The 18,005-nt window shown below is 42.8% G+C and overlaps 1 protein-coding gene across 2 annotated transcripts in view; it reads left to right on the top strand.

Moving 5' to 3' along the window:
- The first annotated feature begins 15,719 nt into the window (after window positions 1–15,719).
- Window positions 15,720–18,005, top strand: part of MTMR12 (myotubularin related protein 12) — a 674,853-nt gene continuing 672,567 nt past the window's right edge. Inside the window, exon 1 of one of the 2 annotated variants that reach the window (XM_085630625.1) lies at window positions 15,720–15,892. In XM_085630625.1, the coding sequence (XP_085486751.1) occupies window positions 15,879–15,892 (14 nt within the window). In that variant the 5' untranslated portion in view covers window positions 15,720–15,878. The remainder of the gene's footprint in view (window positions 15,893–18,005) is intronic. The other variant, XM_085630615.1, reaches the window with a different exon arrangement.

Here is an 18,005-nt window from a genome sequence, read left to right as displayed (position 1 = left end):
CTTCCTTCCTCAGACTACAAATAAGATTATTCTTAAACACTGCTTCTAGAGTAAATTCTCTAGTTTCTAAGAAATATTCAACTAAAGTCTTACCAGGTTTTACCTTAGGAACCATAGGTACTTATGAAAAAATATTATCTACATCAGAGTAATAGTATTCTAATTTCCCTGTTTTATAAAACAAACTTGCTAATACACTACATGTTATTCCATATGTCACAGGAAGGTGATGATGGGTAACACCTTCTGACACCGATGCAGGTAATTGCATGCAAACATAGCAATCTCTAACGTCCATAGTTTTTACATATTCATACAATAACTTTGAAAAAACGTTGTTAGAAAAATCAGTTATAAACCTATCCTTATGTAAGTCCGTTCTATCTACCAATCTAGTTGAATGAGCATCATGAACCCTTTCTACATTAGTCTTATTCTCAGTATGACTCTCTATCCTTTCGAACGTTACTTTGAACGAAATTATTATAGCTAAAATACTCCATAAAAGCATTAGTAATCCTGTACAACAACAACACACTTTGCACCATCTTCGAAGGAACACATATGTAGGTTTTCTGCCTTCTGTGTTTTCCATTTCGGAAATAACCAGTGTCTTTTGACTTAGCCGCTTTTATTCACAACTAACTTTTGTCTAAACCCAAGGCTCTAAGCGCCTACTTGGTTCTTTTCAGTTATTTGTCTTGTCCAGAAATTCACTCTCTCTGCAACTTCCTCTTGTCGCTTCAGTCTGGCATTTGATCGTCTTTTACCTTGTTTTCACAATCTTGGTTCAGAATTTCCTGAACATCTGTTTGTTTTCTGATATCAGACAAGGTAACTCTCAGGATATCTAAATCTTCTTCCTCTTCAACCACTTCCGGTACAGTCACACCTAGACTTTCTTGGCTGTCTGCTTCCTCTTGTACTTCAGGAAGTGCCACATACGTCCATTCCCGTGACTTATACTTCTGGTTGGGTTTCTTAATTCACTTTTCTTTCTTCAAGTGTTTCTGATCAGTGTCTTCTGATTTCTCTTGACTAGACACTTCATTCACTTGTTCTGCTTTAGATGGTTTCACTCTTGTCAATCGATACCTCAGTCTTTTTTATTTTGTTTGGCCAAATTTCTTCTTTTGCTGGCCTTTTCAACTTATTTCCCTTCTCACCTCGCTCAGCTTTCCAAGCTCTCTTCCTCAAGAAACGTCCTTCTGGTGCTTCTCCTTCGCTTTCTTCAGATTCGGTCTCAGTTTGACCTTTACCTTCTTTGGACTTTCCCTTCACGTCCTCCTGTTCCCTGTCTACAATTGTCCCTCCTCGTGTTTCTTCCACGCAATCTTCCTGCTGACTTACTGTCCCTTCTCCTACCTGGATGTGGGTTTTCCCTACTCCTCCTCTGGGGTCTTCCGCAACAATCTTACCCTCACTCTATGTATCTAATTCCTCACCTTCTAGTTCTATGACCTCAGGTGGAATCTCTCTCGTACTTGCATGTGGGGCTTCTTTGTCAAGGATTTCCTTGTCACTTTCCTCAATATTTTCCTTTAGCTTTTCTTGTATTCTCACCTGTTAAGTATCTGATTCAGAGCTAGTATCGGAAATTTCCAGTCGCCTCCTTAATGGCAGATTCTCTTGCTCTGCAACTTGGCTTGGTTCCAACTCTCCCCTTCTCGGAGTTGGTCTTGTTCTTGTTTCTTCTGATTCCAACTCAGAACTGGTATCGGACTCTCCCAAATATTCTTCCTCAGGTCTATTTACTGGACTAGGGATTCGGAGAGTAAGACTCGCATGAATCCAATTCTTTACTCTGGCACATTTCACAGACGTCGTCGTGGTCAAAATCACTTGACGTGGTTTCCCCAACGTGGGACCAGACAATTTCTCCTTATATGCACTTTGATCCTTACCCAGTCTCCTGGACTCAAATCATGAGCTGGCTTCTTTTCAAGGGTGGTTGTATCCGATCCAACCTGATGAAACACAGAATGAACGAAATCAGCCAACCCCTTGCAATAATCCAACACGAAGTCATCAGATATAGGCAGTAGTTTGTTGACAGGAATGTAAACATGTCTCATCGCTCTACCCATAACAATTTCATGGGGACTCAGTCCAGTATTCCTATCAGGAATCGATCTAATAGTTATGAGGACTAGAGGCAAGACATCAGGCCATTTTAAACCTGTGGCCAAACATTTTCCCAATCTGTTTTTAATGGTGCCATTCATCTGTTCCACTACGCCAGAAGCCTCTGGACGGTAGGCACAGTGCAGTTTCTGTTGTACATTCAATGCTTCACAAATCAATTTTATGATTTCATTCTCAAAATGCTTTCCTCTATCTGACTCAATCGTAACTGGGAAACCAAATCTAGGAACAAACTCTCTCAATAGGAGTTTCGCTACTGTAACCCCATCACTCCTTCTGGTTGGGTACACCTCTACCCAGCGTGAAAACAGACAAACAACTACTAGGACATATCTTAGCCGGTTACATGGGGCCATTTCAATGAAATCAATCTGCATTCTGGTGAAAGGACCTCCCTCTTGTCCTATGGTCCCCAAACTCACCACTGTTTTTCCTCCGGGATTGTATTGCTGACATATTAGACATCTTTGACAAAGGCTCTCAGCTACAAGTCGAAACTTGGCATTATACCATGTCTGTTTGAAAAGTCTGATCATAGCATCCCTTCCTACATGTGCCTGTCCATGGTACATCCGTGCCATGGTAGAGATCATGCTATCAGGCATAACTGGTCTTCCATCCCGATAAACCCAAACTCTGTCTGCCTTTCGGGGTGCACATCCTGATTTTATCCACTGTTTCTTTTACTCTTCTCCTGCCTCTTCCTGTAACTGCCTCACCTCTTCCCAAGTATTCACAGTGTTAGTAAAAAGTACGGAACATGAGTTCATTTCCTTTTCCCTGTTCCGATTAACTGAATTCTGGTTGCGCGCACAATATTGCGCTATGTCATTCACAAATTCGTTTTCTGCCGACACGTAGTCAGCACCCTTTGAATGGGCAGCACATTTTACCACCGCCAATTGCTTAGGCAGCTGTATCGCCTCAAGCAACTTCCCAACCACTTCAGCATTCCGTATAGGAGTTCCACTCGACATCAGGAACCCTCTTTGGGACCAAATCTGCCCAAAATCATGCACAACTCCAAATCCATACTGACTATCAGTAATCACAGTGACTCTGAGATTCTTTCCCAATTTACATGCTCTTGTCAATGCAAACAATTCAGCAACCTGAGCTGATCTCACTCCTTTCAGACAAGACGCTTCTAACACAGCCGCTACAGTACATACTGCGTATGCTGCACTCAAAATTCCTTCTTCGATTCTCAGACAAGACCCATCCACAAACATCACATAGTCACTTTCTTTCAAAGGCACATCTTTTATGTCCGGACGCGGCTCGGTGCAAAAGTCAAGCACGTCCAGACAATCATGATCCACGTCATCCTTCACTTCCACATTCACAGCATCAGGCAACAATGTTGAGGGGTTTACATTGAGACACCTCACAAGGCTCACATTCGTAGCACCCAAAATGACTTTCTCATATTTCGTTAGACGACTATGCGTCATAAACTGAGTGCGGCTCCTTGTTAAAAAGATCGCAACGTCATGGGGTACAAACACTCTCACAGGGTATCCCATCACAATTCCTTCACTCTGTTCCAAGCTCTTACAGGTAGCAGCCACTGCTTTCAAACAACCAGGCAACGCCACAGCTACAGGATCTTGTACAGCTGAGAAATATGCAATTGGTCGTCCATGCTTCTGTACTAACACAGAAAGTGCACACCCATCTCTTTCACTGCAATAGAGTTCAAACTCTTTTTCACAGTCAGGCAGTTCAAGAGCCGGGGCTTCACACAAGCTGTCTCTCAATTGTTTAAAAGTCTTCAATTCTTCTTTGTTCAATTCAAGGGGATCTTTCACATCACTCTTCGTCAAGCGTACCAGAGGTTTTGCAAAGAGCGAAAAGTTGCTAATCCACTGAAGACAGTATCCAACCATTCCAAGAAACATTCTCTCCTCTCTTTGAGTCATTGGTGCTCTCATTCCCTTTATTATTCTGATCCTGTCTGCAGTCACCTTTCTCAGACCTTTCTCAATTTTATGGCCTAAATATTGTACTTCTTTTCTGCAAAATTGTAACTTCGATGGGGATACTTTAAGTCCTCCATCCGCCAAATGATTCAGTAATGCAACTGTATCTACCACACAGGCTTCTCGTGTTCTCGATGCCACCAGTAGGTCATCGATGTATTGCACTAGTACTGAGCTTTCGGGCGTTTTTAAATCTTCCAGGGATTTCTTTAGAATCTGATTAAATATCGATTGACTATCTGTACCCTGTGGGATTCAACACCATGTCAAGGTACGTTCGCCGAACCGGAACGCAAAAATCTGGTGGCTGTCAGGGTGCAATGGGATGGAAAAGAAAGCGTGACACAGGTCAATGACCGTGTACCATTCTGCATCATGGGGAATCTGATATAGGATTACTGAAGGGTTTGGTACAATGGGACAACACGGTACAACAATTGTATTCACTTTTCTCAAGTCTTGCACTATCCTGAAAGTTCCAATAGGCTTTTTCAAACCAATGATTGGTGAATTACATGGACTACTCATTATCTCTCTCAAAATTCCTTGTTCAATCATTTTGTCTATTATAGGAGTCACCCCTGAAATTATTTCGGGTGTCAATTTATATTGGGGAATATTCGGGTAACTTATTCCTATTTTTACAGTTATCTTCACAGGGTCTACCTTTTTCATCAATCTCATATCTTCTCCCGTGAAATCCCATAACTCGGGTTTCACCGTTTTCTTCAATTCCTGAGGCAATTCTTCTGGGTCAAATACAACAAATGCCTCAGTAACTTCGGGTTCCAAATTGGCCATGGTCATTTTATACAGTACATCCTCATCAGGAGTTTCAATAGCTATGCCATCTGGAGTACAAAAAATCGTGCAGTTCATCTTACACAACAAATCCCTCCCTAACAGATTTACAGGGCTGGTATCGCATATACGTGCATGTAAGTAATTTTCCCTATTTTAACTTTAGCAAGCTCTGTAAGATACGTTTTTATCTGTCTGTTTGAGACTCCAACTACTTGGATCGTGTCACCCGAGAGAGGAAGATTTTTGACGTCAGCTGATCTAACCGTTGAGCGAGTAGCACCAGTATCTACTAGGAAAGTAATATTTTCATTGTTTACCTTTCCATCCACAAAAGGGCCTGACTGGTCTACCTCTAGTGTTGCGCCAAGTACGCACTCCTCTTCCTCTCCTCGGCACAGTCAATAACTCTCTTCTGATTCACTCTCATCACGCTGCAGTCAATACTGCGAAACAGCACTAGCGCGCGGTAGCTTCGTTACCTGTTCCTTGGTGTACAATCCTGTCTCATTACTGTATCTCTGAGGAAAAGGTGGCTTTGGCACCTGACACTTCTGGGCAACAACCTGCTGCTGTCGCTGCGGTTGACAACTCACCTCATTCTGCACCTGTGGATTCAATGATGCATTATCGCCATTAGCACTCGGGGCAATTTACACTCAGATTTCCAATGCCCTAATTTTCCGCAGTTATGACATGGCCACTTCTTTTTGGCTTCGTCTAAACTAATCTGTCCCTTTCCTTTTCCAATATTAGGTTTTGGTCTCACATGGCCCATGCCATTTGCTTGTTCGATCAATTGGGCTTCTTGCCTTTCCGCTACTTTAACCTGAGCCCACATGGCCTTCTCTTTCAGCTTGCGTTGCTTTGCTTCAATTTTGTCGCTAAAATATTTTGCATGTCTCAGTACTTCATCTATCTTTTTATTTTGCCAATCTACTGTATGCTGTTTAATCATTTCGCTTACTTCAGGTCTCAACCCATAAACAAATCGATATACAAAATGACTTAAATCTTTTTCACTCAATTTCTCATCCCCACTGTATTGCTTAAAGGCCAACAACAATCTTTCGTAGTAGGCATGGACAGATTCTTTGACTTCCTGGTGAGTCCTATCAATTTTTACCCAATCAGTTTCTTTTGGAGGCACTTTATTTTTCAAAAAAGTAATTACCTGTTCAAACGTTCTCATTACTTCTGGATCAGGGGCACTTGTTTTAGGATCCCTAGGATACTCTTGAGTGGGCCAACCTACTGTCATTTTACATTCTGCCCATAGATCTGCCGGCACAATTAATTCGAACAGACCATTCAAATCCATAGTACTTTTCATAATTTAACAAACCTTTCCACTTGTCGATACCATTCCAAAGGCTTCTCCCGGAGCCTGGGGAAATCATTTGTGAATAATAAAATGTCCTGTCTAGTCCAGGGAACATGCACATAACCCCCTCCTGGGATCTCCTTCATGGGACATTCTGTTACCACCGTCTCCTTTTCTCTTACCGGGAACGCTGAAAAGGTCTTATCTGTTGCATCATCTCTCTTTCGAAACCACCTGCTTTTCTATCTACATCACCCCATTTCCTTAGCAAGGCAATCAGTTCTTTAATTTGAGTTAACCTTCCTGCAGTAGTCAAGTTTTCGATATCCTTTTCAGAGAAATCTACTCTATATGATTTCTATAGTGATCTTATTTTCTCAAAGTCAATGCCCATTTCGCTTGCTGTCTCTTCCAGTTTCTCATGCAAACTTCTCGCTCTCCAAGTTATACTTTTACAAAGAAACATTAGCTCTTCATCCTGATATGTTTTTAATTTTTCAGTTGGAATAGTCCCTACTATTAATTCCTCCAACGTTATTTTTAATTTTGCAACATCTAAAGGTTGAGGTTCTGTATCTTTTCGCTGTAAATTCCTTAACCAATTGCTTAATTTATCAGAAGTGGGACCTACAGGAATGGTCTCATCTCTTATTCGCTCCAAACTTCTTTCTGGGGTCTCTGATGCCGATTCTGTTGTCATCAGCGTTTTACTTGCTGGACTTTGATTCATTGTCAGATTTTCAGGAGTACTTAACCCTGAGGTACCTACTAATTTTCCCCATGGATTTTCTCCTGAATCTCTTTTTTCCGTCTCGATTTGTTTATTACTATTGTAAGGAACTGTTAAACAATGCTCACTATATTTCTGTTTCTCAAAGACAGGCATCACTGGTCCTATAGTTACAGGTACAGTTACGGCTTCCATATCTTTTGCTAATTCCCTCATTTTCTCAGTTAGTTCCAGGGTAGTTCTAGCTAGTTTAGCTGAGTTTTCATTTACCATCCTGACAGGTTGTGCTATTTCAGAGTCTCTAAATGGATTATTTCTCCCTCTATCAGGTGACGTTTGCTTAAAAGTTTTATTTCGCGGTGTTTCTTTTACTGGCGCACTCGGCATCAGCAACGTGGAGTTTGATTGATACGGGGGAGGATTTTTATAAAACATGTCCTCTAGCACATCATCCTCCGACTCATTCACACCATATTTATAACCTTCTGACCCTGTATTATTTCTCTTCTCTGTAGACTTCCTGCCACCAGTCTCGTCAGCATTTCTCATTGGAAACATCCCATCAGTCATATTTGTACTCCGCCATCTCCTCATTCGATCATCATGACTTTCCTGTCCACACGGTCTACCAAACATGTAATTATACCTTCTGCCACTCCGCTGCCGTTCTCTTTCATACATTTCTTCTTCCCAATCTGTTAAAGTTTCAAACTGAGTAGGTCTAGGTCTCGGTTCTAACCTCATCATCCTTTCTCTTAAGTTCCTTAATACAGCTAAACTGAATGAACCACTTTCTGGAAATGCTAAAACTCCATCTTCTTTGGTGTATTTTGCCCAATTATCTAGCCAAATACATGTATGGTACCCATATTTCGCTACCATAAAGGATGCGGGCGATTTCAGTGGAGGAAGTAGTTGTCCTTCCCTCGTCACAATTGGCTTATCCTTTTTAAATAGGTTTTTGATTTTCCCAAATCATGACTTTTTCTCTTTCTCTGGTGGATCGTAATACATCATTTTCATATTCTTTAATCCTGAATCTCTAGATTTCCTGAATCGCTTCTCTACGACTATTCTGTTTGCTGTCCAATCGCAGCGCGGCTCAGACTAACGCACCAATCCTGTGCATCTACGTTACTCCTGAAGTCCTCCAATCCCAGCGCGGCTCACACAAACGCACCAATCCGTGAAAGATTTGTCTCTCTATGGCTGGCCAATCCCAGCGCGGTCTTTCTGACGTCAGTTTATCTCGCTACTCCTGCTTCTGCTGACCCCTCCTTTACAAAACTTATCGGCAAACTTTCTTACGTTTTTCTTCAATCAAAATCTGTTAGTAACGACGTAAAAACACCACCATTGCCTGTTTCGCTAAACCAAAGAGATAGTTTTGTTCATTTACACAAGAATTCTGTATTTCCAGTAGGCAGCGCTTACCTCTACCCTATCAAAGAATTATTCAGTTTCGCCGATAAAGTAGCACTTCCCTCTAAACTTACCCTTCTAACAAGCAAAGAGGCTAACCGTTTCTCTGGGGATAAAACACATGTGGAGACTACACTGCTCCTGAAAATTAAGGCCAGAGTTTCACGCGAGAACCTGTTGCTTTTGCACTCACGCACATTCACACAGAAATTTCCCTAACGATAACACACGACGATGTTACCAACTCGAAAACAGGACAATGCGTTGTGCGACTTCACTTGCCACACGTTTTCCCCGTGTACCTAAGGGCATCCAACTTCCTACATCCCGGAAGTCTTCAAAAACAACATAAAATGCGACTCAACATAGAATGTTAGTACATAAATCAATAATAAAATCAATAATCAATACTCAAATCAATAATCACCCAACCAATACAATAAAACCATCAATCTGCTACCAGAAAACTGCTCCAGCGGGAAAGGGCAAATTTACATATCCTCCCTGCGTCACAGACCCATCATCACACTAACTCATTCATGCACTTATTCATTGGTAGGGCCCATAACACCAACACTCATACGTCTCGCTTCGAGTCTGCACACAGGAGGAAAGAAGAGCTGGACATGTGGGGGTATTTTGGCACAAATTTGCATAACATTTATATTTACCTAAAGTTTGATACCGGTGACCATTTCCCGAAGCCTGTCAGCCCCGCATAAATCAAATCCCTTCAGGTGAAATCGTCCAATCAATTGCAGGCTAAGGCCCAAATAAATCCAGGAAAAGTTATTTCGCTCGGCACGACTCAGTCCCAAAGGTGTCCAAAGGACCAGGCAATCGTGCAAGCAAATCGACTCTCCTCACCAGCAATCACCAACGGAAATTCGGAACACACTTCTACCCACCCTCTTCTAAAGTTCCCCTTATATATTAAATTCTCAGATAATCTGCAACATTCTCTAGGAGTAGAAGACTCCTGATTGGCTAAACCCTTAAAATTTGAAATATTGAACTTGGTTCCCAGGTTTTCTTGGTTCTCAGGGGATTGAACATGTCATCTTTTAGTTTGTATTTGTTTGTTCAGTTCTCATACGAAAAGTTCCGAAGTAACAACATGTAGACCTCTGAGTACAGGTCACTTATTGTCTTTTCTGTCATTCACACTAGCTGAGTTCTGGCAATCCTCCACGTTCCTATCCTTGACAAGAAACACGGTGCCCAATTTGGAGGTCGCCTGGAGATCCTCAGAGCCATCCAAGTCTGCGCAGTAGGCATCGCGCTCACACGACGGTGGTCACCTCCGAACTCCATTTTGGATATCGCGGCCTAGTAGGCCCGGTGGCCAACTAAAGCAAAACAAACACTAAGAATAATTATTATACGGAAATGAAGATTCTAATGTTCAAACCCACATTAATCCCATTATATATTAGTATTTTCCTAATTTATAGCAACATTTAAAGCAATAATCTTCGATGGTTGGATCCTTTTATGATGCTATTGTGTGTAGTATTGGTCTTTAGGATTATTCTTTTGAAAATTCAATAAAAATCTTTAAAAAAAATAAAAATAAACATTTAAAGCAATAATACTCACCATTCCGCAATACCAGGAGCACAAACCATTACAAAAGCAACATAAATCATGCAATTTTCTATACCAACACATTCTACGGTTAATATACCACAGTTAGTCATTATAATTATTGGCCATGCAATTAGCATTTAGTCCCACGTGTAATTTTGTGTTTACTAAGGTGCAGATGTTGATTAATGGTAACACTCCACACAGTTAATACAGGTTAATACTTAGAATAATTACGTAATTAGTATTTTGTCATGCAAATAGAGAAGGTATACACATTTTTGCTTTACCTGCTCCACCATAGGCATGCTTCTTCTTTTTCTAATAATTGGAATGTAGTGCATATTAATTACAAAAAACACAGTTAATAAGAGTTATGAGGAGAGGATTGTTTTCAAGCAAATCTCCTTTTTACGAGTCCTTGCTCCATCACCTCAGAAACCACCACTTCAGTACACTTCTGGACCTTTGGATACTCTGACAGGATGAAGGACAGCTGTGCTAATACTAGGACTGTCACTCTTCTGGACTGCTGCTCTATAGGAAGTGCTGCCCTGTTGCCTGCTGGCCTCTTGCCTAGGAAAAAAGAACTGGACATGCAACTCCATCTCAGGTCCTTGATCCTTGGTTTGGCGCTTCTATATTTCAATTCAAGCTTTTGGGCTCTTCATGACAATAAACGTACCTATTCGTACCAGAACCACATCACTTGCACCGGAAATCAGTGTGAGCTGCTGCCAGTGCGTGTCTTCGGCCAGCAAGCATTGATCGCTGCAGAGGACCGCCAATGCGAAGTGCCAACCAGGCCATATTGTGGTTAGTTCTTTAAAAATTCATAACTCCGGTTCTACTGATTGGATTTTTGTCGTTCTGGTCTTGTTTTATATATTAAATTCAGGTCTATTCTATCCTAGTGTGGGGTCCTTTTTGTGTGATGTTTTCACTGTTTTACTGTTTGAAGTTTTACACAATGCGAGTTAAGCCTGACTGCTCTGTGCCAAGCTACAGTGGGGTGAGCACAGGTAAATTTGGGGTTTGTGGTGCCCTACCCTAACAAGGATTGTGGCTGCTGCTTGACCAGGTTTCACACCCCAATCAACCAACACCCCAATTTCTTATAGTGAGGTGAGAGAAATTTGAGGTTGAAGTGGAGAAAGAAAAGTGCACAGAAACAGTTAGGTAATATGGAGAGCGAGTAAGATGATGTGAAGAGAGTGAGGTGAAAGGAAGTAGAGGGTGAGGTAAGCGGGACAGCAAGGTGAAATGGAAGGAAGAGAGGGTGGAGTTGGGAAAGGGAAATCTAAGAAAGAGAAAAATGAGAGTGAGGTGGAGACAGCAGAAAAGGCAAGTCCATATGTTTAAAACTCTAGAAATATACAGTGTATACCAGTAGATAGAAGCCAGCAGTAGGTTTGGTATGCAAGCCATGTGAGAAAGTGGCTCTGTGTATACTGTTCCCAAATAGGTACAGGGTGTACAGAGTCCACAGTCCCCAGTGGTTTGGCAGAGGCTAAAGTTAGATATAACCTTACTCTCTAAAGTGGTAGCTTGGTCGAGCAGTAATGCAGTATCAGAGGACAGTGTAAAGTATTTGTTGCACACACTCAGCCAGCAAATGGTCTCACACACTCAATAACTGAACTCTAGGCCAATGGTTTATATATGAAAAATATATGCTTGTTTTATTTTAGCACCAACAATAGGTATTAAAATATACTTTCTCAGAATGAGATGCTTTATATAAATACTTTTGCAATATGCAATTGACTTTTGTAGAAAGTTACAAGTGGTTGCAATAGGCAACACAATTTTAAACACAATAATGCATTGAGTTCAATGGAAGTTTCAAGTTATTTGTCACAGATTACTTTTAGGATTACTTTTGGAATTCCAGGGCTGGATCCTAGATTCAGTCCTGGGTCAGTATTTGGAATCAAGTGATGAAAGTCGACTTAATTACTGTGATGATTTTTAGACAATATTTTGTTATTTTAAAAGTTGACACAGAAAATTCATAGAAAACAGTCAATGATTCCCTATGGCAGAAAATTCAAGTTGCAGGTATAGTATGTTCTTGTTACTTTTGTAATCCAGTACTGAGTGCCTAGACTCAGTACTGGGACCTTTATCCAAAACAGGTAAGTCATTACGTTTTCAGAAATTATACGATTTTTAAAGAATATTTAAAGATTGCAGAAATTGACACTTAGAAGAAATGTCAAAGAAAAACAGTCAATGTTTTCCTATGGGAGAAAATTGGGTTACTGGTAAGTACAGTTGTAAGTACTTTTCAGAGTCAGTGCTGGGCACCAAGATCCAGTACTGGGAGCTCACCTAAGAGCAGGTGAGTATTTTTGTTTTCGTTACTCGGCTGATTTTTGGTGAATATTTTAAGTTTTGAAACGTCCACACTAAGAAGAAATTTCAGGAAAAGCCAGTCAATGTTAACCTATGGAAAAAATTGAGTTATCGGTTTAAAGGTAAGTACTCGACTGGCAGAGTTAAGGTTCTAGGCATAGACTCAGGGGTCTCCCAGGGTCAGGTAGGTACAGTTGGTTCACCCTCACCGGCACAAGGGCGGCCGGGTGCAGAGAGAGTTAGGCCCAATGTTATCCTATGAGAGGTAGGGGGGCCTTGGTTGGTGGCTGCTGACTAGCAGGCCACGTGGCTGTGGGAGCTGGGCTCCTGGTCACTTACTCCGGGCAAGTGGGGAAGTAGATAGGTGTAGAGGTTACACTGCCAGGGCCACTCGAGCGGCTGGGTGCAGGGTGCTTTTGAGCCTTCGGGCGCTCAATTGATTTCAATGGGAAATCTCCGGTTTAGAAAAAGACTGCAAGCTCGGGGACGAAGATTCTTCAGGTGCCACCACCACTTCGAGAGGTAAGTTGGGTAGTTGGAGGATAGGTAGGTACCCAGGGTTTGGGCACAGGGACCCGCGGGCGCCGGGGTGCCTTTTGGTGTTGGGAAATCTTACCCTCTGTTGATCGCGGTTGGGGGGCACCTGGTTCTGAGGCTGCAGGCTTCTTCAGGAGTGTCGAGGGAGGTCCTTGGGTGCCAGACTCGGGGTCACAGTCGCCGTGGGGTCGTCCTTGTGGTCTTTGTTCACTCCAGCACAGGCCAGGCTTGGCGGGTGCAGAGTGGGAAGGGTTCGCGGTTCCGGGCTGCTGCCAGGTATTAGAAGTAGATTTTGAGTAGAGCCTCTACTCATGGGTGTCCCAGGGGTTTAGAGTCAAAAGGCAGCCAGGTCCTCTGGGATTTGTGAGGTTGCTGGCCACAAGAGATGCCAGGTTGGAGCAGGAGCAGGTTCGAGGGTCGACAGGCCAGTAGGGCTGGGGCCAAAGCAGTTGGTGTCTTCCTCTTCTTAGCAGCTGCACGGCAGGTCTTCTTTCTTCTAGCTCTTCTTCGGATTTTGGAATCTGGAATCTGGGGAAGGAAGGTTCAGGGTGCCCCTAAATACTAGATTTAGGGGCGTTACAGGTAGGTGAAGGGCAGGGACCAATGGGTCCCTGTCCTGGGGTGGGTACACCACCTATCCTGCCTCTCTCCTGTGGGAGGGGGGCAGTAGCCTAGTCCTGATTGGGTAGGGCTTCCCATCTTCAAGATGGCGAGAGCCCGGGAATGTGCTTCACCTCCCTCGCCTCCCCCACCTGAGGGGTGGGGTTGGCAGGCTGGCACATCCCCTGTCCTTATTTGCGGTTTCCGGCCAAGCTTCCCGCCAGAGTGGGGGGGTTGCAGTGGCCTGGGGAAGCTCACAGAGGCGGCATGCCTTTGAAGCTTCCCCCTGCTCATCCTGGGGGAGGAGATTTAGCACCTCGCCCAGGATGTGCATTGTTGCAGACCCAGGAGAGCAGGGGCTCTCCTACCCAGGGGTCCGGCAACATGTCTGCTGCGTGGCAGCCTAGGCAGCCTCAGAACAGACATAGATTGTATGTTAGGTTTCAGGGGGCATCTCTAAGATGCCCTCTGGGGTGCTTGGTACATTAAATCCCACACTAGCATCAGTGTGGGTTTAATGTGCTGAGAAGTTTGATACCAAACTTCCCAGTCTTCACTGTTACCATTATGGCGCTGTGGAGTTCGTGTTTGACGATCTCCCTGCACCATATACTCTTAAATGGCAGCACTGCACTTACAGTGCCCAGGAATGGACCTGGGTACTGTAGGGGCACAGGGCTCCTGCTTCTGTGCCCACACCATTGGCATAGGGCACCCAGTTAGAGGGGTGGCTGATGTATGCCATGGCAGTGTAGGTGGTGGGCATGGCACGCAGGGATGTGTGCCATGTCGACTCTTTGTTTTGTCTTGTACACAGACACTCAGCCTGCAAGGGCAGTATGTGTGTGTAAGGGTACAGGGCCTCTAAGGGTGGCACAATAGGTGCTGCAGCCCTTAGAGGCCTTCCCTGGTCACAAGGCCCTGGGTACCTAGGGTACCATTTTCCAGGGGCTGACATGTGGCTAGGGTTTGCCAATTTGGGTTTTGTGTTTTAGGGAAGGAACATAGGCCCTGGGCGCCTGATTGGCAGGGGTCCAGGGCACACTCAGTCAAAGTACATTCAGCAACTCAGCAAAAAGTGGGGGCATACCATGCAAGAAAGATGGCACTTTCTCACAAGCCACACTCATAGAACACCATCCAGCATGCCTAGACCCAGATCTCAGACACCTGGGACTCTCTGAACCACCCATTTTTCATTATGACCCACCCATGCTTCTTCATGGCCCTCATAGATCTCAAATTTTGGAACCAGGCTTGGAGCAAGTTAACGTTTTTTAGGACAGTCAAGACAATTGGATGTATATTGTTGGAGCTTCAATACATGATAATATGACTGTGATTATTCTGTGAATTGTGACGAAAAGCATGTGTAAACATGGGTAGTGATTAATTCTTGTTTGAGTGATATTGATTACGAGCATAATTTATTGAATAATGATGTGTCAACTGGTCATGTGAAGAAAGAACACAATGAGGTGCTACAAAACTGTAGCAAGCATGATAATATTATTAACCCTTTGTGTTTTTGACACTGCTTGTTACCCTGTAGAATTTAGAATGTTAATTTGTAAGTATTATGTGATGGCCGTTGGGGCACTTTTTACTGGAAAGTGGACAGCTCCGGTTGGGCTCATGGCTTTACAAGACCTTGATTACACCTACCTGCTTCAGGTGTAAACCTTCCCTTCTTTTACTAAAAAGTCACAGGGCCCTATGCTATTGAAAATACTCATCCAAAATGGCCGTTGCCTCTAGCTGGCTACTACAGGGCTACATACAGTCTCCCACTCGAGTTTTCTACAAGGAAGAACAGAAAAGGGTTTAGTGCCAATTAGAATCCATTAATACGACGTGAGTTAACTGTAATATTATGTTCTTGCACTTTTTTCCCCCTTACTTACTTGAGACGCTGCCTAATAAAGCAGCACTAAGCAATAGACATTTCGAATCAGACATGAAATGGCATTTAAAAACAGAGTCAAACACTATGAAAATAAGATACATTAAATTGAAAATATAACACCACTATGAGAGGAAATTGTAAAAACTATCCGTTTTAATACCAGTGGTATGGCTTTGTTCCATATTCGACAGTAGAAGTTAAAACTTTTAAGATGGCCGCTATTTTTGTGCCGTATGGCGAATTCCTTCGGCGTTTAGGACGTTTTCTATTACAGTCAATGGCTGTCTAGAGTTTTGTCGTTGTAGTCCCTTTTCTGTGTCCATGTACGGGGACGGTCCGTCTGTTTATTGTGGGTTGTGTCGGGCGGGGCGGGGCTGAGGCAGTAGTGGAGGAAAAGGTTACCTATACACCTGGCTTTCAGCGAGATGTTGGGGTCTTTGGGAGCCGTCGGAGGACCGAAACCTGCTAAGCCCACCTTTATATCTTATGTGGCCCCCGAGGTGAGTGAAAGGGGAGAGTTGTGGCAGGGTGTGAACCCTTTTCCTGTCCGCATCCTGTTGCCGGGGAACATATAGCAAAGTAAGGCTGCTTCACCAACCCTCATATCTTGCACCCATGGGTACCTCTCCTAGGACATCACCCCCAGCAGTTACCCATACATCAGACACTATCCCTCTCTCAAATTGTACATTTTCAAACTACGAGTAGCTTCTCGTTACATTCCTTCAAAATGTGCAACCAGACCAGCACGTTTCAACAGGGAGTTAATGTTGGACGCGTAGTTCGATGATCGATCTCTAAGGCCGTTATTACATTTTGACAGTTCTGTAGTTGTGACCGTGAATTTCTATCCATTAACCACTTGCTAACCTTATATATTGAATTATACACACATTCAGCGCAGGATTTCCACACACCCGACCATTATTACTCACCTGTATTTAGATGGAAAGTGCTCCCACGTCATCTCGCTGGAACGAATATGCCGGTGATCTTAAAGTACACTTCACAGAATGCAAAGTGATACTGCCTAAACATCAGCAAGCAGCCAACTATCACCCCTTCTCCAGCACCGGACGTAGACATCATACCCACTAAGTAACCACAATTTTAGCGGCACTGCACCCTATGGAGTTTGTACCAACATCTGCTCATCAGATGTTATTTGAGAGCTCTTATCTGCCTGCACTTAGAACCCACCAGTCATGTATATGCACATTCTGCAGGTTCCATGCCCCCCCCCCGTTATTACCAGTGATGCATACGTTTACGATAGCAGGACCCCTCCAAATACCAATCTATAACCCATGTCCCACCTGTCACCCAAGAGATTTTGTATAATAAAACATTACAGGATTATATGACGTATTGAGAACTCGAGTATCCAACGTAAGGCTCCTAGATGACTCAATATCACCAAGCATGCAGCCCGTCGCTCCTGTGGCTTTTTTAAAGCAAGTAAGTTAATTTTGCCAGCTGTAGTTTTGATTCAGTTCATTCAGTTGATTGTACACACCTAAAAATAACGACTGGCAAAAGAAACACCCAGGACTGGATCATTCTGCCTTTGGTGACATGGACCAATCTGTACTCCATGGCCCAATAGCCACTTTTAAGTGTTTTATATAGTATGACTCTATCGCCAAGTATGTCCAGAGCACATTTTTATTACACCCGGAGTACCTCAACCATTGTGTGACATACATAAAAAAAGTTGAATTTGTGTTGGGAAGGCGGGTGGAAATATATTAAAGGAACAGTTCAGTTTATACATTTTTTTTATTTACATTTCATAGAGGGAATGTCTTCAGAATGACATGTATTTACCAAAGGTAGGTTCGGAGTCTAGGTTTTCTGGGTTCAAGATGTGCAATCCATCCTCTGTGTCCTGGATCTATATTGTCATCCCAAACAAGGGCATGCCCCCTGTGACACTCGCTTCCAAACTACTCACCAACCTGGATATCCTAGACCCTATTTAGGAATGCAAAAAGGACTATAAGGTATTGGATGAAAAAAAGCTTTCAAAGATACCAATACATCAAAAAATACCAAATATTCTATAAATTCATAACTTTCCGATTCCTTCTACTTCGTTCTGTAATTGCAGCTTACATGGTGATACCTTAATCTTATATAACCTATTGTATGGACTTCATCCAGCCTGACCTATATGCAAAAAATGTTTGTTTACCAACAATTCTACACCCTGTTGTGAACTTCTAAATTAACTAGAAGCACACTGGGATAGAGCTCTCGTGCAATGGGGGAAATGCTTGTCACATACACCACACATTCATGGAGAATAGTCCGGTGTCTCTGACTCTTATCTTTGAGGTAGGCTCATCCAGACACTAGAGCATTTATAGTCAGTCAGGCCTGTCAGAAGAACTCTTATTTGCAGGGAATATATATATACAGATATTCATGTGTGCAGACCCACTCTTTGTCCTCTGGAAACAGTAGACCCACACAATAGTATTTCGCAATACAAAATATATTATGAACAATTGGCTCATAAATCCTGTGCATCAAAATGATGGTGTTTACCACATCAATCACAGAAGTTATTATAAAAAAACAATGAACATTAAAATGTAACCAAAGTATTTT

The sequence above is a fragment of the Triturus cristatus genome, chromosome 2_1, assembly GCF_964204655.1.
Source record: "Triturus cristatus chromosome 2_1, aTriCri1.1, whole genome shotgun sequence".
Lineage (NCBI taxonomy): Eukaryota > Metazoa > Chordata > Amphibia > Caudata > Salamandridae > Triturus > Triturus cristatus.
This window is presented reverse-complemented; position numbering and strand designations above follow the sequence as displayed.